Source organism: Mustela erminea, chromosome 5, assembly GCF_009829155.1.
Source record: "Mustela erminea isolate mMusErm1 chromosome 5, mMusErm1.Pri, whole genome shotgun sequence".
NCBI classification, from domain to species: Eukaryota; Metazoa; Chordata; class Mammalia; order Carnivora; family Mustelidae; genus Mustela; species Mustela erminea.
Window position 1 is genome coordinate 34,891,585 of NC_045618.1, and position 24,009 is coordinate 34,915,593.

Here is a 24,009-nt window from a genome sequence, read left to right on the forward strand (position 1 = left end):
GTTAGTCGAGGAGGCAGTAGTTGATTATATTAAATGTGAAAATAAACCCTTGAAAAATAGACCATTTGATCATCTTGAATAAATAGCAATTAGCTAGATTAATTGAAAATATTCTTTATTATAATTGGACATAATGGATCCTTGCCAAAGTTTTGCTAATTGATTTTGCTGGAAAAATCCCTTTTTATTATTCTAACGTATTTCTAGGAACTATGTGCCTTGTCCAGATTCTTTTCAAACCATTTACTTTCCCTAGAGTGGACATATGTTCTGAGAAAATACCTTCAGCTCATAGAATTAATAAAGTTATAGTACAAATGCTGTTATAATGTATATTATGGATGAATCAGAAGCATATAACTCTTTTATGATACATATTTAGGGTTTTTTGGTGGCTAATCACGAGGTTTTTTTTTTTTCCTCAGTCCTATCAAATAATTTAAAATCAATTTAGGGAATACCCTTCTTAGAAGGTTTAGATATACAGTTTTATTACACTTGGATTCTTAAAAGGAATTCTGATGATAAAAACTGATTTTTTTTCAACAGAATTTACTTTTCGTTATATGATTTTTGCTTTTGTTTTCTAGAAAATGGTTCTTTTAATCATTGTATTTGTGGTGAGCGTATGGAGGAATTACAAATGGTTTATAGCATAGTTTCATCTGACCCCATGAAATTGACTGTGTGTGTGCGTTTGTGTGTACGCTAAAAACTCTTAACATAAAAATTGCCATTTTAGCCATTTTAAGTTGTACAAATCTGTGATATTAAATACATTCACAAGGTAGTGCAGCCATCATCAGTGTGTAGTTCCAGAACTTTTGTCACTCAAAAGGGAGTCCCTGTACCGATTAAACAATCACTCCCCATCCCCCCTTCCCACCCCCTTTGAAAACCACAAATCTATTTTCTGTCTCTTTAGATTTTTTTATTATCAGTTTTTCATAGATGGAATCCTATGCCATGTGCCATTTTATGTCTCTCTTCTTTCACTCAGCATGTTTTCAAGGTTCATCTGTGTTGTGTCTTGTGTCAGTATTGTACATAATTTTATAATTATCTTCATGACTTAATGTTAAATTTCCCCCCAAATATGTCTTTTAGGTTGAATTCAAGCTAAATAAAGAAACGCCATCATTCTCTGGTCGACTCTTACAACATGATCTTGAAAGAAACTACTCAAGTAGGCAAGGTATTGTCAGCAAGTAGAGATCAGATATGTCTTATCTTATTTGAGTAATATTGCTTAATAATCTTGACTACCTAAATCCAAATAGACCTGAATTAAAAATGAAATGGTTCATTAACCAATTGTTCACTGATCAAATTGGTTTGGTATTTATTTGGATCAGAATTGATTTTATATATACAACATGGTAGATTATTTCCAATAGAAAAAGCAGTTGTACTGTAGTTCGAGGCTGGGTTATGCACAACAGAATGGGAAGGAATCTTTCAAATACTGTTTTAGAACTAGGAAAAATGCCTACCTAATGAGGGTAAGAGTATGGGAACTCATATGTCTAGGAAATAAGGGAACAGTGGAAAGAGTGAAAAGTCAGGAGTAGAAAAGAAAATCTTTCCCTTACTAACGTATATAATTATAGATATTTTATATCAAAGGCCTTACACTTTAGTGTGCCATCACCTGAGATTTTATTAGAAAGGCAGGTTCTTAGTACTCCCCTTCCTTTCTTCCTCTTCCCCATTCTGATTTTGTAGGTCTCAAGTGGGATTTGGAAGTGTGCATTTTATTTTTTTAATTAATTATTTTAATTAACATAAATGTATTTTTTGCCCCAGGGGTACAGGTCTGTGAATCGTCAGGATTACACATTTCATAGCACTCACCATTGCACATACCCTTCCCAATGTCCATGGAAATGTGCATTTTAATGTCTCGAGGGATTCTGACAGATGTGGTTTGTGGACCACCCTTTGAAAAACAGTGCCTTATATGATCTGGTTATATTTCTGAAATGAGTTTTTCAGTTCAAGGAGAAATTTCCTTTAGACATTTGAATGGTTAGTTGGTTGTTAACAACTGCTAGCCATCTGTAATGGGCTAATGTTAAGCACTACAGAATCCTTATATACTGTACCATCTGTACCTCCTAGGAGTTTTATGAGGGGGATGATCTGTATAGGCAGGCCCAGATTGTTCATCTCATTACTGCACGAACGTATGGTCATCTTGAATGTTGGATTAGTTTTCTTTTTTTGTTTTGTTACTTTTGGACTTTCCTCTTAGGCCTGTCTAATTTGAGATGACTTTTTCTTTTTCTTTTTTAAAGGTTTTATTTTATTTTTTAAAAGATTTTATTTATTTATTTGACAGAGAGAGATGACAAGCAGGCAGAGAGGCAGGCAGAGAGAGAGGAGGAAGCAGGCTCCCTGCTGAACAGAGAGCCCGATGCGGGGCTCGATCCCAGGACTCTGGGATCATGACCTGAGCCGAAGGCAGAGGTTTAACCCTCTGAGCCACCTAGGCACCCCTGACTTTTCTCTTTCTTATATCCTACAATCTAGTCTTGGCCAACTGCTAGACATGGCATCAATGTAACTGCAGTTCCACACTACAGGGAGCATCTGTCTTGCTCTCTTCGGTTCAGTTCACTACGTATTTATTGAGTATATGCTATGTGCTAGATATTGTATTAGGAGCAGAGTTATAACTGTGAAATTGAGAATTCTCAAGCAAGATTCTTTATGTTTGCATTACGAATTTCCTTAGCATTTTTATATAATAATATCTTATATGTGTTTTCTAAGTCCTGAGTCAAACTTACATACTTTTCCCAAGCTATTCTCAAGTGAGAAGAAGAGTTTGTCATACAGATTTCTGGATGACTGGCCAGGTAAATTTATTTAAATGATAAGGTATTACTAGAGATTTGCTAATGAGGAAATAGAATAGAGCACTGAATTGTGAACCTAAGAGATAAATAAAGTTTCATACATAAGTAATGACTCATGAAATACAAAATTCTTTAGGGAAAAATAAAACTTTTTTTTCATTGAAGGATTTCAGTTGTTCTCGTGACAGGCTATTCATTTATACCCTGTTCTTTCCAAATGTGCATCCTCCATAGTTCCAGGCAATTTCATGCAAAGGAGACCCATGTGGCATATAGCTGTTTTTTTCTACTTATGTACTTACCATTCTGCCTGCAAAGACATAAAACTTTGGCAAAATTATAAGTAGCATTTATCAAGAAGGTTTGGGAATTTTTCTCTAATAAACTGCATTCTGATATCTAATCATAATTTCACCCATTTCTTTTTTTCTCAATTTTTCCAAAATTAATTAAGCTTAATAGCCCATCAGCATAAATTAATCAATGGTACTCTCAGTTTAAAGGAAAGAAGCTGAATGTTTTAGTTAGGCTGGTAAATTTAAAACTTGGTATGTATATTTTTTGGGGCTTTTTAGATTATTGTTATGAGTTAACCCCTGTATCCTTGGAATCTTATAAGTGCCAGATATTCCAAGTATACAATAAAATCTCCGTTAACCAGAATTTAACTTATTAGCCCCCTTAATTAAGAATTCCAAAATGTTTATATAGAGAGGAAGATTCAGGGCTTCATTCTTAAAATCATGATAGATCAGTGGAAAACCTAGAATCAGTATCTCAAAGGTAAGGCTGAGTGGCCAGTCATACAGGACCATGCACTGTATCATCCATCTACCCATCTTTTCATCTATCCACTTACCCATCCATTTACCCATCTGTTCATCTGTGTATGTAGTGTGCAGTGCAATGAAGGTTCTTTTTGAATACAGACCGTTATTGAAAGAATGGTCAGCATTTTTTTTTTAAAGATTTATTTATTTATTTGAGAAAAAGAGCATCAGATAATGCAGGGGGTGTGAAGAGGGAGAGAGAACCTCAAGCAGACTCCACACTGAGTACAGAGCTTGACATGTGGTTCCATCTCACGACCCTGAGACCATGACCCTGAGATCATGACCTGAGCCGAAACCAAGAGTTGGGCACTTAACCAACTAAGCCCCCCAGGTTCCCCCAATCTGCATTTTTATACCAAAATACAAGACTTTGATTTTCTTTCTTTCTTTTTTTTTTTTTTTAACAGAAATAGCATATGCGAAATAGATTTCCACTTAACTTTTAGTAAATTGGAAAATCAATTAGTTTATTGATTCCTTGGATTCAGGCAAGAATATAAAGAATGTAAAATGAGGTCTATCTCCCAAAGAGCTCATAAATTTGTGGGGAAAACAGGGGCTTCATATCCAGTAAATTAAATAGTGACATATGAAATAAAGGAAATGTTTCAATTAAAATTCTGCCACATTGTAATGTGGTTTATATGTAGGGTGAAACATCCCACAAATATATGTAGGTGTTTGATATACAAATCCATATTTGTTTGATATACAAATATATAAATATATGTGCATATATCTGCATAAGTATGTGGATGTGTCAGTCATAGATCACTCTGGTTTCCAGTCATTTAAAGGATCTTGTTGTGGATTTTAAAGGATCTTGTTTCTTCCTAATTGTTGTCATTCGTTGCTGTATCTTGAGAGATACATATCACACTGATCGTGATAGTGAGCTCCTCGAGGGGATAGGGATTATGACTTCTGTGCATAATAGGAACTGAAAAGTGCAAGGATAAAATTTGCCTTGAGCATAAATGAATCTTCACTTTGATTATTTCCTGTATACCCCAAGTCTTTGAAAGTTTCAGTCTGCCTCTTAAATTGAGGATTGGCTTGAAGCTTTAACAAAATAATTTAAAAACCTGACTCTGATGCTAAAAACAGAAATCAAGGTTGTCCATTGGTTGGAGTTTTTCCTGTATCATCTTTAGGTGGACAATTATACCTTACTCAATTAATCCTTAGACTAATTTTTGTTTGTTTCTGTTTTTTGTTTTTTTTTTTTTTTAACTGTCTGAATTTTAATTTCCAAATTGGTTTACTGAATCGTGGTTGCTTTGGTATCCTGCTAGGCACTGAATCCTGTCACAACAGCAGTTCATTGGTGAACATGAGGCCAGTTCTGAGTGATCTACTTGAGAACATCATTCTTAGTTATCTTGATGTTTCATGATACTTAGAAAAGTGGAATATGAGCACTGGTTATTTTGTGCAAGAAGCTAGGTGTGTGATATTTCAATAGATACTTTATGCTTTGTAGACCCATAGAAGCTAGCAAATATTGTTGCTTGACAGCTTTTTAGTAGTATCTATATGAAACTTGATGTTAAGTTGTCATCGTATTGTCTCATGGTCTCCCAAAGAGTATGTTAGCTTCCTAGATTTGGTTTTCTCTTTTCACCTATTGGTCTGTTTAAGCAGAAGAGCTCTGTGGTAACTACAGTTTCTGTTTTACTGCTTATTGCTCCTGCCAACATCAGTTGCTTCTTTCAGGAAATTTTCTCTTTATAGAAGAAAATATAGTAGATTTCCTCTGATGTTCAAAGTGATCCCTTTGACCCATTACTCAAATATTATCTCATTTCTGGAACTTGCTAGCATCTCTTCTTGACAATTCTACATTCTTCTGGGTCCGTAGAATATACCTTAATATCTACCTCCCTATAAACCCGTCGTCTTCTTCTTTTTTTTTTTTTTAAAGATTTTATTTATTTATTTGACAGATAGAGATCACAAGTAGGCAGAGGGGCAGACAGAGAGAGAGGGGGAAGCAGGCTCCCTGCCGAGCAGAGAGCCCAATGTGGGCCTCGATCCCAGGACTCTGAGATCATGACCTGAGCCGAAAGCAGAGGCTTAACCCACTGAGCCACCCAGGCACCCCAAGCCCGTTTTCTTAACTGGAAAATAACTGTCACATTTAAGTGGGAATATATAATAGATACTATTTTTTATTCTGTATTTTGTGTACATTGTTCTGTATAGTCTATTAGTTTCATATGTGTTTGCCAGTTAGATTGAAAGCTACTTAATGGTAGTCAGGATTATAGTACCAACAGCCTATCAACCTCATAGGAGTGTCGTAGACCCTGTAGAGCCTAATTAACTAAAAATGAACAATATTTGGCCATATCCACTGGTCTCTACAATATTTTCTACTAATAGTGGCTGAACATACAAAAAAAAAAAGTGATACATCTGCTATCCAAAACTACTTTCTCTGTATTTCCAGTAGGAAAGTCATGTATTGTGTAGCTTTGTGATAAACTTTTTGATATTTTGAAGGAGATGGAAGAGTAATAAGCCCTTCGCCTCGTAATAAATCATCATGCATCTCATCCACAACAAACGTGACAGAACTATGTGGGCTGGAAATGAAAACTACCATGAGCTCCTTATCAGCATTTGGAGATTCTTCCATTCAGACACCTTCAAAGTCCAGAATCCGGCAGGGCTGTCATAGTGCTGGCCCAAATGTATCTGGTAATGAGGGACTATCATCTCAGCTTTAAGAGACTTAAACTTCAGTATTAGGAGTCAGCCTTATAACGGGGTAAAGATAGTACTAGAGTAGTTCTGTACTTTCAACCAATCTATAGGGCAAGGGAAAAATTATTTCGTATATATAGAACATGTAGTTTTAGGGTTGAGGAGGAAAGAAACTCAAATGTAGGAATTAATTTTAAGTGTAGAGAGGTATGGAAATTGTAGTTTCCAGAAAAGATATTTGTAGGTGCCAAAGTTCTCCAAATATAAGGTGACTTTAGTTTCAAGATTTTAAAGGTTTTTTTTTTCTTAATCAAGTAATTTGTATATCTTTTTCAATAGGTGATCATATTCATCTGGCGAGCTCATCAATGCCATCATTTCCCATTCTGCAACGTTCTTCTGAAGAGAAAATTCTTTACTCAGACAGGTTGACCCTAGAAAGGTGAGGACAATTTCTTTTCTTTTCTGTTTTTGACCAGATAATACATAAATTACAAGATTGGAAAGATAGAAAAGGCTTTCTCTCTTCTCTTACTCTCTAGCTCCCCAGTTCTCCCACATAGGTATTACCACTGTTCCAATTTTTTATTTATCCTTTCAGGAGTGTGGGGTGGGATTTTATAGCTGTGTAATGTAACAGAGCTTACCTATACCCTGAAAGAGTAGTATAGCAATTCTAGACTATGACATGGATTAAAATGGACTTTAGGATAGAAAAACTTATAATATAGTCCTCATATGGGTCCTTTTGGGCCCTCTCGTACTGAGTTCCTGTTGCCTCACTGGCCTGAACTCATTTCTCCTTCATTCACTTTGCTGAAGTTACACCTGCCTCCTTGGTGCCACTTGAATACACCAAGCATGCTTACACCTCAGAACTTCTGCACTCGATGTTCTCTTTGCAAAGAATGCTGTTCCCCCACATATCTGTAGGCTTACTCCCTAATCTCCTTCAGGTCTTTTACTCAAATGTCATCATGTCAGGGATGACCTTCCTGAGCCATCATCTCCAGAGCTACATCCCTTCCACCTTGACACTCCCCAACCCCCTTCTCTGCCTCATTTTTCTTCTTAGCATGTATCACCCTCCAACATTTGAAGTATTTTACTTATCACGTTGATCCTTTGTCTCCTCCTACTGGAATATAATCTCCCCAAACACTGGGAGAGTTTTTCAGTTTTGTGTCCTGAGCACCTAGAACAGAGCCTGGGACAAAAGAGACTAAAAAATTTTGAACGGATGAATATATTTAAGATTTGATCCCTGGCTATAAATCTAGGAAGCCCTTGAACCCTCTTTACCCTGTCCTGGTATAGCCACTCTGGAAAAACAGTATGCAGTTTCCTCAAAAAGCTAAAAATAGGGCTACCTATTTTGAGTCATAACTCAGCCATTGCACTACTAGGTATTTACCCAAAGGAAACAAACAGTGATTCAGAGGGGCACATGCACCCCAATGTTCATAGCAGCAATGTCCACAATAGCCAAATTATAGAAAGGGCGCAGATATCAATCAACAGATGAATGGATAAAGATGTGGTATCTATCTATCTATATCTATATATATGGAATATTTTATCTGTGTGTGCGTATCTATATCTATATCTATCTATCTATCTATCTATCTCTATATATGATGGAATATTACTCAGCCATCAAAAAGAATGAAATCTTGCCATTTGCAACGACTTGAATGGAACTAAAATGTATTATGCTAAGCCAAATAAGTCAGTCAGAGAAAGACAAATACCATATGGCTTCACTCCTATGTGGGATTTAAGAAATGAAACAGATCAACATAGGGGAAGGGAAAGAAAAATAAAATAAGAGGAAAACAGAGAAGGAGACAAACCATTAAGAGACTCTTAATTATAGAGAACAAACAAACTGAGGGCTGCTGGAGGGGAGGTTGGTGGGGGGCAGGGGTAATTGACTGATGGGCATTAAGGAGGACACTTGATATAATGAGCCCTGGCTGTTATATAAGACTAATGAATCACTAAATTCTGTCCCTGAAACTAATAATATGCTGTATGTTACCTAAATTGAATGTAAATAAAAAATAAAACTAAAATAAATCTAGGAAGCCCCTGACAATAGAATGGTGGATGAACATCCCTATCCTATCTTAGTGCTATAACCAGTCTAGGAAAACCATCACTGTTATGCATACCTTTAGCTTAGCAGTGCCTTTCCAAGAGCAGTTTTTGTCTGAATATTTTATTTATTTATTTGAGAGAGAAAGAGTGAGCAAGAGAGAGAGAAGTTGAGCAGGGGGAAGGGCAGACCGAGGGGAAGAAGCAGACTCTCCAGAGCTGTACAATAGGGTTTGATCCTGGGACTCCAGGATCATCACCTAAGCCTAAGGCAAATGCTTAACCGAGTGAGCCACCAAGGCACCCCCATCCAAGAACAAATTGTTAAGCAAACTTCTTACATTAGCATTGCACACCTGACAGTGAATTGTCCTAGACCATCTTTGTGTATAGCTGGGAAAATCTCTCTGGAGGGTGCAGTGGTGCAGTGTGTTGTATTGTAGGCGGAGCAGAGGGCGCTAACTCTCAGGACAGTTTCGTAGTATTGGTGTTTCAGCATCAAGTAGGAAATACAGAGGCACAGGTATTGTCCAATATACATCTGGTATTAGGGCCGAAGTGTAGCAACTCAGGGATTTTGTAGCCAGAATACTGCCCCTGCCCTGAGAAAGCTCTGGTTCATTGTGTGTGTGTGTTTGCTTATTTTACTACATGGCAGGAACTTAGGGGTTCACGGGGTGGACAAGTGAGCTTGGGTCTTAGTCACCCAACTAAGTCGAGTTTCAAGACAAGTGAGACTTGGGTCTTAGTCACTCGATTTAGAATCTGAGAAAGTGACTTTATTTCAAGCTATAGTAACTTATATGAGAGGGAGGTCCGAGATTGTTTATTTTCTGTTCTCGGTGATGACTGACTCAGAAATTGGATGAACTAGAAGCTGGGGATATTGGTAAGTTTAATTGAGAAACAGGAAGACTGAAGCAGGAAAAATGAGACAAAGTTTTTGGCTAAGCTGATAAATATATAAATTTTAAACTAGAATACTAGTCATTTATTAATTTATAAGTTATAAGACAAGGAAGAAATGTGATAGTATTGAATGCATGAAATGAATTCTAAATACTAAGCACACATTAAAACAATTCAACTATTGTCCATTATGTTTTACTTTTCTTCTATTATAAACCAGTTTTTTCCAGGGTCTGTGTTTTTAAACATCGTATCTTTGTCAACCGTTTGTATTCAGTCGTTTCTTTGTTCTAATCACATTTTCTCTATAAATGAGGACGATTCTGATCCCATTCACAAATTCACTCATGCTTGTAGAATTCTGATTAATTTTCTTTAAAGGTTATATTTGCTTGATTTTTACTAAAAGAAAATAGTTCTAGTCAGCCTCTCCATTAGAGTTGTCCACACACTGATCAAAGCAGCGACCTTTTCCTTACACACTGTTGAAAACCTCAGAGTGGAATCACTCCTCTCTGGCCATTATAGTAGTGGAATTCTTAGAGCCCTGTACGTATTTACTTCACATGTAAGACATAACTTTTTGCATAATAGAGGCTTTAGTGTTTCAGATATAGCTGAAAGCTTGTATTAGTAAGGTTTCATCCTATCCTATAGCATACTAACTGTTCTGAAAAGTCTAAAGTTATTGTTGAATATGTAAACATTCTTAAAATCTAAGCTTCTGGGAATATGTGTTATAAGGACTGCCTTCCTATTAATGGATTTCAGGGTAAAATTGTTTCCATCAAAGTGAACTGTAGGTGGCTGAATTTCTTGCTTTTCCTAACATGTCATCCAGCTTAAGAGTCTTATTTTGTGAGAGACCTGTGTATAAATTGTGTTTTTTTTCTCCAATGACTTAGTTGCCTGGGCAGTCTTTGTATCAGTGACTTGATGGCAAGGGCCTCTATTGCGTTATGTGACATGGCTCTTTGAATAATTTCAATTTTCAGAAGGTAGTTACATTGAGTGTTTTGTGATGTTAAGCCAATTTTATGTGAAGTAATCTATATTGGAGATTTTTTTTAATAAAATGAGAGCTTAGACTTATTTTCATAATTGCCCTTGTTGCAGTATATTGTCTTTAATAGAAATGATTTACAATTAGGTCTAGGATACTCAGTTCCTGGAGGCAAGAAGTGGTGCTTTTCATCTTTTTTTCTCCTAACAGTGTGGGAGCACAAATATACTATTAATAATATTTGTAATAAAAAGAGGAAGCATGTTGTCACATTGAAACTTTATTCACTTTTTAAAATGTTTTCTAGGCAAAAGCTGACTGTGTGTCCTATCATTGATGGAGAAGAACACCTTCGTTTGTTGAACTTCCAACACAATTTTATAACTCGGATCCAAAATATTTCTAATCTACAGAGGCTAATATTCTTGGATTTATATGATAACCAAATTGAAGAAATCAGTGGGCTTTCTACTCTGAGATCCCTCCGTGTCCTTCTGCTGGGGAAAAACAGGTAATCTTTGTAGAATAATAGATTTGTTTATTTACTTAGAGCTAATGTTGAGACTTCTGGTGTTTAGATACTCTTAAAAAACTGATAGATTGAAAAAAGATATAAATTGACTAAAATTTGGTAAGATTATTTGAATGAATTAAGATTCAGCCATAATTTTATTTTATGAAATTCAATTTGAGAGTCAAACCAAATAATATTTATTGAATATGTATTTTATTATTTCCATTGCTTCCCAGTGCCATATCTTAGGTGTAAGTAAATAGCAGACTTTGACCTTAACTTTATGTTTTCTTGGGCTATCTTGTAAGTGTGTGTACTCACTTTAGGCTTATGTGTGTTTCACCTATGGTTCCTCCCAGTGCTTGGCTGGGGTAGATATTTGGTATTTCATGTTTGTCACATCACTGATTAGTTCTTGTTCAGATGGTGTTTTTGGTATATACTTAATATTATATCCTATATGAACTTGCTCAGTTCTTTTTGTAAGGCTCTATTATGTAGTGCAATTACACAATTTCTGACTAATTTCCTTGATACTCGTCTATGAGTTTTCTCTCCATTCTGTTTTGCTGGATGGCTTTGGGTCTACAAAGAAGGACTATTTAGTGAACTCCACAAATGATTTTTATATTCTCAAATGATGAATTTTAGATACAGTATTATCTCCAGTATTATCCTCAGTTCCACTACCTCCCACCTCCTCACTGATAGCATGGATCTTGAATTTCCTCTTTATTCTCACTGGCCAGTGGTAACATAAGGAACTTTTTCCAAGATCATGCCCCAGAATCCTAGGCTCTTGTCTGTTCCCTGTGGTTTCTTGAAAGTTCCCAGCAATGTAGTTTATCAGCTATCCTTGGTTCAAGCGTTAAACTGAGCATTATGGTAGCTGGAGGGAATTTGGGGAAATTATAGGAGTATGGAGTCTTAGAGCATAATTGACCTCAGAGACCAGTTCTCTCATTTCATAGATGAAGAAATGGAGATGTAAAGGGACTTTGCAAGGTTAGATGTATATAAACTGTACACCGTAGGAGTACCCCAGTGGGGCAATTTAGTAAGTAAGAAGTCAGCTTTTCATACATTTAAAGCATTCCCTTCAAGGTGCTGCTCCCTGTTCTCTCTCCCAGAGATTTCTTAACTAGTTCCTGATCCTTGGAGTTTTTTATTTGTTTATATTTATTCTTTAGCACAGTTGCCTTTATGCCTTCTTTTCAGGCCTGGAGTATTTCCTTGTGGCATTTTTAATCTCCTTTGCTAGTTTTTTTTTTTTTTTTTTTTTAAGATTTTATTTATTTGGACGCCTGGGTGGCTCAGTTGGTTAAGCAGCTGCCTTTGACTCAGGTCATGATCCCAGCGTCCTGGGATCGAGTCCCACATCGGGCTCCTTGCTCCGCAGGGAGCCTGCTTCTCCCTCTGACTCTGCCTGCCTCTCTGTCTGCCTGTGCTTGCTCTCGCTCGCGGTTTCTCTGACAAATAAATAAATAAATAAATCTTTAAAAAAACAAACAAACAAACAAACAAACAAAAAAAAGATTTTATTTATTTATTTGACAGACCAAGATCACAAGTAGGCAGAGAGGCAGGCAGAGAGAGAGGAGGAAGCAGTCTCAGAGCAGAGAGCCCGATGCAGGGCTTGATCCCAGGACCCTGGGATCATGACCTGAGCCGAAGGCAGAGGCTTTAACCCACTGAGCCACCCAGGTGCCCCTCTCCTTTGCTAGTTTTAAACATAGTATCTAAGAGCTTCTCCTGGGTCCCAGTGTTTTAACTCAACTCTCAGTCTACTTTTCTTCCTGCTTCTACTTTGCAGCTTCTCAGGCTTCTTGGAAATGGCCTTTTAAAGTTTTTTTAAAAATAATTTGTGGCTCAAGGACACCAGTCCATCTGAGCTTATGACCTTGCCAGAGTTCTCTTTGCTCCTCCAAGTCTAAGGGACCTAATGCTGTTTTCTCTATCCTTACCTTGGTCAAGTAAAAGCAATCCAATGCAGTCTCTTCTTCCTCATTCTACTTCATCTTTTTGTTTGTTTTGTTTGTGTTTGGTCATATTTTACTTTATTATTCACATAAAGAAAACAACCTTTCAGCAATTTTAGAGCTGTTAGTGTGCTCGAATAAAAAAGAAAGTCAGAAAAACAAGTTTCCATATTCTCCCCAAATGCGTATTTCTGAAGTATCAGAACAATGCAAATCTACCTCCTGTTCCTGGGCCAGCTCTGTGAGCTTTGAAGATCCAAATCTAACCTGAGGCAGACCTTTAGTGAACTTCAGGCAAATCTAGCTGAGAAATGCTCCAGAAGAGAGGAGCTCATTTGCTACCCTGTCTCCCCAGGTTCCTCTAGGATGAACTGTTGCCCCCTGCTGGGCGAGTCCAGGAAGTTTTCTCCCTCTCACTTTGCAAAGCAGCACCATCTTTAGTCCAAGACAGTGGAACCAGATGTTAATATCCAGGGCTACCATATTCCTCCAAGTTCAAGCAGCTCCAACAAAGATTTCTACCCCAAAGCTAGAACACCTGTGCTCATATTCTGTATGTGAGGTTTACGTTGTTACCGAAGAACACCCAGCCCCTCTGTACCACTGTGCTGCTGAAGTTCTTGCCATCTCACTCTTCTGCTTTCTGTGTTCCTGTTTGTCCTTGTGAGAGCTTCTGGAGCCCTCAGGATCACAGACTAACAGGCAGAACTTCTTTGCATTTTTTTCTGATCACCCAGAACTATAGATCCAAAATCTCCACCAGGCTCTGGGATTCCATATTCCTTTCTGGTTGCTCTTTTGAAGGTTTCCACTTAAGGATTTGTCTCTAACACCTGAAAAGCCTAGCCTTCATATAGATTCTGCAGTGGGGTCCTTATGCAGGTCTCATTGTCATAATGTAGCCTGCAGAGGTGGTTTCTGATGCATGCCTGGAGGTCTGTAAGTGCTGGTGTGATTGGTGAGCTTGTCTTTTCCTAATTTCAGTCCATTTAATGGGAGAACTTCCTTTTAAAAAACATCTTTCAGGTCATATTGAGAACTGACTAGGATTTTGCAGGTTCCTCAGATCAATACCTAATCTGACCAGTGGTCTCCTGGCCAACTGATACCTTCATCTGCCTCTGAATTCTTTAGAACTGGATCTTTTTCTTAGGTCATTTCAGGTGCTGGGGATAGGGAAGGAATCTATGGTAAAGGTAGTTCATGAAGACAAGACACCAAGATGTTTGGTTGGTCTTGGGTTTCACTGACACCAAGTGACTTACCTATTTTTTTCCCTATTCCCTTTTCCTGGGCAATCCAAATCTGAAGTGAGAATAATATAGCCACTATGTGTCAAAGCTAAAAGAATGCTTGAAGTCCCAATATATAGGTAGTTTTTACTGGATAGCTTAACGGTATGTGAGGCCCTGGTGGAATTCTGTGGGAAAACTTACTGTACATGAAGGTCTCTATGATTGAACTACCTTAAAACTGCCCAGTTTCTGATAAATACAGAAACAGAATGCATTGATCCTCCAAATCAGAAAACTTTAGGCTGAGACAGTCTCTATCCCCCATGTATAATTTTCAAAATGTTAAAAGTAAAATTCTCAGACAAATGTAATTACAGGCCAATGTAATTATTATGTAATGTTGGTATATAACATTACAGAGTTTGGGCTATAATCACTAGTAAATAGTTAGATGATCCTTAGATAGGCTTGTTCACAGTGCTTTGATATGAACTGAAAGGACATGCACTCACTCCTTTGCCTTATTTCCAAATTTTGGTTATCTATGCTGAGTAGTACTCTTTCTTCTTCTTTCTCAAAGATTTTATTTATTTGAGAGAGAGAGAGATCATAAGCAGAGGGAAGGGATAGAAGGAGAAGCAGACTCTGCTGAGCAGGGAGCCCTATGTGGGACTTGATCCCAGAACTCTGAGATCATGACCTAAGCCGAAGGCAGAGGCTTTAACCCACTGAACCACCCAGACCCCAGCACTCTTTCTTCTATACTCACCATATCATAGTTTATAAAATTGGTTTTTATACCATGTGTTTTTCACTTGAATATATTTTATTATTTACATCTTCCCATATCATTAAATGTTCTTTGAAAAAACACATTTTTGAAAATGTATTTTTAAGTGTTATGTAATATAGACAGATGTGTAATAACTTATTTAATATTTCCCATGTGTTAGACATTTACATCGTGTCCCTCTCTCTTTTTTTTTTTTTTCTGTGATAATGCTGCAATAACTATCCTCATCCATAAATCTTTGTCTGCGTCTCTGGTTATTTCCTTAGAATATGCTTTAGTATTTTCTAAGTAGGTGAGTTTGTCATCATGAAACTCATATGAAAGGAAAGTTGAGATTTGATGAAAGAGGTCATATTTTAAGGATAATAATTCTCAAAATGTGATCTCTGGCCCAGCCGCATCAGCACCACCCAGGAACATGTTAGAAATGCAAATGTTTAGACCCAGTCCCAGAAACTCTGGAGGGAGCTCAGCAAAATATAATTTAGCCAGCCCTGCAGATGATTGTGATATTCACAGAAGTTTGAGAACTACTGTTTTAGGGAATGTGAGCTTGGTAGTATCAAAGAGTTGCGTATAAGTCTCTCTAATAGCTGGGAGATCAGATTGCTGTTAGAGAGCATCACTCTTTCCTAAGCCATATTATTAGGGTATATTAATTTTCTCCAACTGTTCTAGGTATTTCAAGAGCAAAGCAGGTGAAGAACAACTTTATTAACAGTTTTGTCTGTTTTCCTATCTGATAGTGTCGGATAAACTTGAGAAATTCTTTCAAAATATTAAGGAAAGGGACAACTGGGTGGCTCAGTCGGTTAAGCATCTGCCTTCAGCTCAGGTCATGATCCCCGGGTCCTGGGATTGAGGTCCATGTTGAGCTCCCTGCTCAGTGCGGAGCCTGCTTCTCCCTCTGCCTGCTGCCCACCCTGCTTGTGCTCTCTCTCTCTCTCTTTCTGGGAAAAAACCCAATAAAATCTTTAAAAAATAAAATAAAATAAAATACTAAGGAAAAATAGGGATAGGAAGAACAAAAGATAAGATGGGGGTAGTGGTATGGTTGTGTGTGTGTGTGTGTGTGAGAGAGAGAGAGAGAGGAGAGAAAAACTGTTGTCACATTGTGATGGGCCATAGTAGGTGTATGATAAATATTTTTATACACCCAATTGAATTAAATTGGTTATAGTGATAAAATTCTGGGTTTGGCAATGATGTAAGATGGCTTAGGTCACATGGAGATGGAAATTCTCGAAGTTTAAACTGGCATTGTGTTTGTGTGGCGATCAGCATGTATGAAGTTTCAAGGAATGATCCAGGTTCTAGAACCGTTTAGGAAGGTGGAAATGGTTCTTTGAGGCAGTAAGCACTGACAGCAGAAATAAATAGTGATAGGCTGATGATGATCAAGGTAGATTACATGGGCTTCATTTCTGCCCTTTCTTTGCCATTGCTCCTTTCCCGCTACTGAATTATGGCAGTTGGAGAAAGTAGGATCTGTAGGAGGGGGAAAAAAGGGAAATAGTTTTTGTTTTGTTTTGTTTTGTTTGAACTGTCCAGTTGGAGGCAGTTGGATGGGTAAGGTAGCCAGAAAAGATAGGAATGAGGGAGACAATGGGTGGGTCCTAATCATTAAGGGATATAAGAGAGGGCATTTTAGAGATAAATTTTTTTTAGTTTAAGCTTCTCACAAGATGGCAAATCAGAAATTCCAAGTATTCAGAAACTGAGCAGGTCCAGTAGAAAACATTTAAGTGGCGTCTAATTAGTCTCTGATAAATAATCCTCTTCTGAATACTCTCGTACATAAAACTCATCCATTTAGTTAGTATGTGTTTACTTATTCATTAAACAAATATTTCTTGGGTTCCTACTCAGTTCCAGTCCCTTTTATAACTGATGGGGATAGAGTAGAGAATATGTTGAAATTTCTGTGCTCTTGAAGCTCACAATTTGGTTTGAGGAAGGAGATCGTAAGAAGGTAAACACATAAACAATATAATTTTAGGCAAAGATAGGTGCAATGAAGTCAATTAAAGCAGGGGAAGGAGAGAGTAATAGGGATAGGAAGTGGGAGTGAAGGATGCTAAGTTCCAGGTGAAGAATGTTGCGAAAGAAGGAGCAGTTAAGGATAAACACCCCAAGGCAGAAATGATCTTGTCAGGTTAGAGCTAGTAAGAAAGCCCCTGTGGCTAGAGCAGAGAGAGCCTGAGCCATGTTAGGAGATTAAGGCTGGAGGAAGAGTCAGCAGCCATAAGGTTTATGGGCTTGAGAACTGAGGTAAGGAGTTTAGATCATATTCTGAAGGGAACCGCCTTAAATAAGTGCCTTGTCCTATGGTTCTTAGAAGTGGAATTGCTTTTGCCTAAAGATACAACTTTTAACCTGTCTTTGGGACATTTCCCCCAATGAGATTGCATCTTTAACATTATAATTAAGTCAATAGGAAGTATGTTTTTGTTTTATATTTATATATATAATATAATATATATTTATATATAATTACATGTAATCTCTCTATACATACATATTTATATAGATTTGTCTATACTGTAGCTCTCTATATATCTGCCTACTTATCTATGGAGAGAAAGAGTAAATTAAAATGAGTTATGTATGCCTTAGCATGTATTGATTTACAATAAATATCATACATTCATTTCTATTCTATTTTGTTTTTCAGAATCAAGAGAATTTCAAATCTGGAGAACCTCAAAAGCTTAGATGTCCTGGACCTTCATGGAAATCAGGTATTGTAAAGCCCCTTTGTTTCTTTCTTTTCAGGAAAAAAGTCTAGGAAAGTTTGGTAAAAGTAAGATTAAGGTAAGATTAGTTTACTGAGATTAATATATTTTGGTTGAGTAACTGTAGTTTGTCCCTTTTTGCTATTGTAAGTTCCATGGAATGATTATATGAAAAATTTTTTTCTCCAGTTTATTATTGATGGACATTTGGGGCTGTTTCCTCTTGTTTGTTTGTTTTCTTTTAGGAATAGCACTTCTAAGAGCATTCTTGTATGGGTTTCTTCCACATATCATATGCATTCTAGGGTATAGTGTTTGGATGTGTGTGTGTGTGTGTGTGTGTATATATATATATTTATATATAGGTATAATTGTTTTCCAGAGTGGTTGTGCCAGTTTATACTCCCACCAGTAAGGCAGGATAAATCCTGTTGCTTCATATTCTTTTCAACATTTGGAATTGTTATCCTTCTTTTTTTTTATGACTCAAGGATTAATCAAGTCATACATGCAAAACATACTGCTAATTGCATTAGTGAAATATCTATGTAAAGTCATCCCACAATTCTACAACTGTCAATTTAAAAAAATGTTGTTCTAGTAGTTGAAGGTCCAACCTTATATTCTTGCCAGTATGTAAGTTGTACAGAACTTCATTAGCATGAGCACAGGTTTCCAGAGCCTCACAGACCCAGAGGAAGATGGTTAGGCAGAGCAACAGGAAGTCTGTGTCCAGGGGGGTGAGACAAAGAGGAGGGTCAGCTTTAGTCGAGGTACCGTGGTGGTGATCTGACAAGACAGGGATGTTAAGAAAGTTCATAGTTTAGGAATATCTAAAATATTTCAAAAACTGTGAAGTTGCAGCACATCATTTTTGTACCTAGTTACTGGGAAACAAAGGAAAGTGCTTATTAGCTTTGAATAAAGTAACAAGGAAACAGGAATGCACTTTTAACTAATCTACAAAAAAATTTCTAATACATTATCAGAAAGATTTTACAATACAGGGAGACAGTAAGAAGGGATTCTATAAGAAAAGCACTAAGTTATCAACTATAGAAATGACCAGTTCAAAGATGAATTAAATGTCCAATTTCAGGAGGGATAGCAGGTCTATGACAAAGTCTAAAAGGATGATGATACCAATCTTTCCTCATCACTTACTGCATTTGACAGAGATTAACCTTTTAAAATTTTATCCACGACACTTTTACTCAGTTTAATTATGCTGTGTGCAGTGTAGTGTAAATCAACCTCCACATTTTGTCAAAATAACTGTCTTCATTCTTTGATCACTTCCCGTGCTGCACACACCCCACCCGGTGCGCCCATGGCTAGACCAGATACTTCATCAGAGGGATGTGGAGTAAGAAGTCTGTTTAAAATCTCAGTAGTAGCATATACCCTAAGTTTTTTTTTAAAAAAACATCTCACTATAGGAGTGCCTGAGTAGTGCAGTGAGTTGGGTATCCAACTCTTGGTTTCAGCTCAGGTTGTGAGATCGAACCCCGAGTGGGGCTCTATATTCAATGCAGTCTGCTTGAGATTCTCTTTTCCCTCTGCCCCTCCCCAACTCCCTAAAATAAAATAAACAAATATTTTTAAAAATTTCACTACCAAATAAAAAAGATTGGTCTAAAGAGTTTTGAGTCCTTATACTCATTTCTGTTATGATGTAAAGTCTAGTGTTAGGGAATGGATGCGGGCTGGTAAGTTACTGGTATGCTAGATGGCACCATTTCATGGAGGAGGCTGTGCTGCTCTCTCATCAGAAACTAGTTAGGAAGTGTCTGCATTTCCAAACTTGAGACTCTGCAGTCTCTTCTTTCTTTTTTCTTAAGAAATAAAAATAAGAATTTTTTGGTAATGAACTATACCAAATGTGACCAGAAAATATCTTTAGGTGTTAGGGTTTTAGGAGATTTGTATATTCTGCTTCATACTTTTCTGTGATTTTCAGGTTTTCTGATATAAACATGTCTTTTCTTTATTATGTTAAGTTAGCCACCATAGAGTACATCATTAATTTTTGATGTAGTGTTCAGTGATTCATTAGTTGTGGATAACACCCTGTGCTCATCACAACACGTGCCCTTCTTAACACCCATCACCTAGCTACCCTGTCCCTCTACCCTCTCCCCTCTGAAACCTTCAGTTTATTTCCCAGAGTCTATAGTCTCTCATTATTTTTCTCTCTCTCTGATTACCGCCCCCCTTCAGTTTTCTCCCTTCCCCATGGTCCTCCGTGCTATTCCTTATATTCCACATATGAGTGAAACCATATGATAATCGTCTTTCTCTGCTTGACTTATTTCACTTGGCGTAATCTCCTCCAGTTCTATCCATGTCAGTGCAAATGATGGGTATTATCCTTTCTGATGACTGAGTAATATTCCATTGTATATATGGACCACATCTTTTTTTTTTTTATTGTGTTATGTTAGTCACCGTAAAATACATCATTAGTTTTTGATGCAGTGTTCCAAGGTACCACATCTTCTTTATCCATCCATCTTTTAAAGGGCATCTTGGCTCCTTCCACAGTTTGGCTATTGTAGCCATTGCTGCTATGAACATTGGGGTGCATATGCCCCTTCTCTTCACGGATATTTTTCTATTTTCAAAGATAATCTGTATCTTTGTGGTAAATACCGAGTAGTGCAATTTCTGGGTCATAGGGTAGCTCTATGTTTAACTTTTTGAGGACCCTGCCTACTGTTTTCCTGCAGTCTGTTCTTAATGACAGAGATCTTGAATGACTTAATGCCTAGTGTTTTCAGCACAGCAGTACAACTTAGTTCACAAGCTACTTTGGCAACTCTTAATCCGAGCAAGAATAGGAGCTCTTGAAAAATAAGGCTTTAAGAAAGCTTGCCATTTTAGGGCTAAATTTTACTGTAAGGTGAAAGTTTGAATACTTACACTTTAAACAAATAAAACCTAAAAATGACTGATTCATTTGAAATGGTTTTATGGAAAAAGTAATCTGTAACAAAAACTTGGCACCATGTGCAAAGGCTCCCATTTTTGAGCAAAGCATATAAAGTTTCCAAGGTGGACAGGGCAGGAGAAATGCCCAGACATTTACAGCAACAGGCATTTTCTCTTCCTCTTCTTGACTGGAGGAGGGCAGAGAACCCCTGAAGATCTTCATCCAACATTGTCTTGAGCCCTCACTGCGTGAGAGCCAAGCACTTTAGTGTTTTCCAGCACCCATGTCCTTAGCGATGGTCAAACCTCATGGCTAGGTGATGGGAATCGGCTTCTTCTCCTGCAGTTGCTCAATCACATCTTTATTGTCCTTGAGATCAAGTTTGACTCCACCAGGATGAAGGGGTGTTGGGACAGTGGTGCCATACTTTAGGGTACCCATGCTTGAACATTTTCAAATGATGCAGGGCTCACGAGAGAAGAGCAAATTAAGACCACATATGTTTGTGGATAGGATAAGGGACATAATCGATCATTATATTGTCTAGCTGTATCCCATAAGTCCAGATTCGCCCGTTTTCCATCTACCATAACATTGGCAGAATAATTGTCAGAGGCAGTGGGGATGTATTCTCCTGGGAATTATTGGTTTAACCAAGTGGTGGGCAACTTTGACCTGCAGCTACGTTTCCAACCACCACACACTTGGTGGCTGCATCTGGGCCACTGGCTGGGCTGCTGTGGCGTCAGGGCACTGAGGCAAGAAGTGGCAGGCTTGGGGCACGGGGGGCCAGGGCTGCTGTCCAAACCACATTGCCCTCTCCGAAGGGAAGGCAGAGTCAGCAGCGGCCACCACCCAAAGCTCTGGAATTGTCATACTTCTTAATTTTTGTCGGTTAAAATGGTATAAATAATGTCTCTTTGTGTTTTGTCTGCCTCTATGTCTGTCTATCTGAATTTTTCTATCTGGTTTGTTATGTTTCCCCTTCTTCTCTCATAGAGCCTCTTGGCTATTTTTTGGTCCTTTGCTCTTCCATTGAAATTTTTGTCTTTGAAATGTATTTATTTAAGACCAGCTACATGAGCTACATACTCATGCAGAAGGTAGTGCCTCTCTTGAGGTGGTAAGTGTACATTTCTGGGGTGCTCTGGAGTCCCTACCTGTTGAACCACATGCAGTCAGTCAAGTGCAAACTTCAGTATGATCTCTCTAGGCTTTCTAACAGCTGTGAGTCCCAATCGTTTTAGTGAAAAGCTAATTAATGAATGAAAACCTTGATACATCTAGATAGACCACATTTGCTGGGTTCTAATCTCACCCAGCCCCATCTGTGTGTGTCTGTATGTGCACAGAATGGGAGGAATGTTGGTAGCCTGGGAATTGTCCACCTCTGCAGGCTGGTTAGTGTCACTCTAGTAGAGAAGTTACCCAGTGAGATAAGGCTGGAAGGGGAAGAAGAATAAAGAGTTTGTCAGTAAAAGAACATCATATGCAAAAGCACTGAGACTAAAAACAACAGGGTATTTTTTACTGCTTGAGAATTTAGCATATGTTGAAGTGAGAAATGAGGGGAGAGAAAAGGAAAGGCCAGATTGTGGAGGGCTTTGTATGCCACACCTGAGGAATTGCTATTCTGTCTTGTAGCCCACTATTTTTATTTTTTTTATTTACTGGTTTTTCATTTTTTTTTGGTAGCCCACTATTTTTAAAACTATTCATAACTAATTGCAGCATTTTATGGTAACAATTTTTTCAAGTTTATTTTAAAATGTATATATATAATTAAACATATTTATGTAGCTTTCACATTATAATATACCTTTAAGAATTCATTTATTTATTTTTTATTATATTTTATTTTATTTTATTTATTTTTTTAGAGCAAGAGTTGGGGTGAGAGGCAGAGGGAGAAAAAGAGATATTCTTAAGAAGGCTCCATCGCAGGGCTCAATCTCAGAACCCTGAGATCATGACCTGAATGGAACTAAACCATCCAGATGCCCCCACCTTTAAGAATTCATGGGCGTTACACAAGATCTCTGAGGGATTCCGGTATATGACTAACATATCACTTGATCCATATGTGATGTGTGGGAATTATTTACCAACTATTATGTTGATAAAAAAATGCTCTATTCCTTGTTAGCTGATCTGTGTTATGTCATATAATTTCAGCTTTGTGTTTGCACTTATTCCATGTGTTGAGATTAAATATTTGTACCACACAAATTATTTCTCAAGGCTCTATAACTACAAGAAGGAAGCTTTACATGAAAATCCATGTCTTGTTTCAAAATATCTAAATCCACCCAGCAGAAATTTAGAATATTTCAAAGCAAAGATAGCATTGGTAACCTCGGGCTTCTAAAAAGTCAGGAGATAAACTATTCAACATCAAACAATGTCCAATTCTTTAAAAAAAAAAAAAGCATCAGGTAGTGAAAAACCTAAAAAAATTAAGTGAATATTTTTTGTTTTCAGAGTTTACTTTCATCAGAAATAAAAATGATACTTGGTGTACATTGTGAAATAAACATAATTGGTTTATGGATGTGGAAATGGTCTGAGGAATGATAATAGGGTTCAGGAGATAGATTGGTGGATGAAAAGAGTGGGAGGAAAGTTAAACTGGAGCTAGAACAGTTGAGAGACTAATCCCATAATCTTTGTGAAAAGTGATGGTGGCTTGACCTGAAGTAGTAACGATAGGGATTTAATAAGGGGACACATTGGATAAATATTTAAAAAGTGGAAACATCAATGGGACACCTGGGTGGCTCAGTTGGTTAAGTGTCTGCCTTCGGCTCAGGTCATGATCCCAGGGTCTTGGGATCGAGTCCTACATCAGTCTCCCTGCTCACTGGGGAGGCTGCTTCCCCCTCTCCCTCAGCCTGCCTCTCTGCCTACTTGTGCTCTTTCTCCCTCGTCAAATAAATCAATAAAATCTTTAAAAAAAAAATGGAAACATCAAGATTTAGCAATTAATTATATCTGAATAGTGAAGAATACCGAGGAATCTGAGAGGTCGCCTCTCAAATTCTGAGGTAGATTTGTTTTGGTCTTCCAGAATTCGTTCTCTCGGTGAAAGCTTACTTTAACATGGACACAAATGTGCTTCAGGAAGGATCTGTTCTTTCAAGGCCATCTTTTCCTTCAGGGAGAGCTTGCCCTTTCTGTGACTGCTTGACTGAAAGCAGACATTTGCCCTTTCAGCATTGCTGACTCAGAAGGTTGTCTTTATCCAGACAGAGCAGTCTGGGTTACTCTTACACATAAAGAGGAGCCTGGAGTATCCAGCTTTCCTAGGTGTATTGAGAAGCCGTTCAGTCTCCTGGAGACCCTCTCTCTGATCAGTATGGTGTATGATTGGACTTTCCGACATTCCCATCATTTCTTCTTGCTGTGAAGT

General features: G+C 37.6%; 1 protein-coding gene across 3 annotated transcripts in view; it reads left to right on the forward strand.

Annotated features, from left to right (window-relative positions):
- LRRC49 (leucine rich repeat containing 49) overlaps positions 1–24,009 on the forward strand; it is a 163,296-nt gene that overhangs the window by 1,665 nt on the left and 137,622 nt on the right. For 2 of the 3 annotated variants that reach the window (XM_032342601.1, XM_032342602.1), the window contains exons 3-6: positions 1,108–1,195; positions 6,743–6,845; positions 10,720–10,923; positions 17,608–17,674. In XM_032342601.1, the coding sequence (XP_032198492.1) occupies positions 1,108–1,195; positions 6,743–6,845; positions 10,720–10,923; positions 17,608–17,674 (462 nt within the window). Of the gene's footprint in view, positions 1–1,107; positions 1,196–6,199; positions 6,398–6,742; positions 6,846–10,719; positions 10,924–17,607; positions 17,675–24,009 lie in introns of all 3 variants that reach the window. The other variant, XM_032342599.1, reaches the window with a different exon arrangement.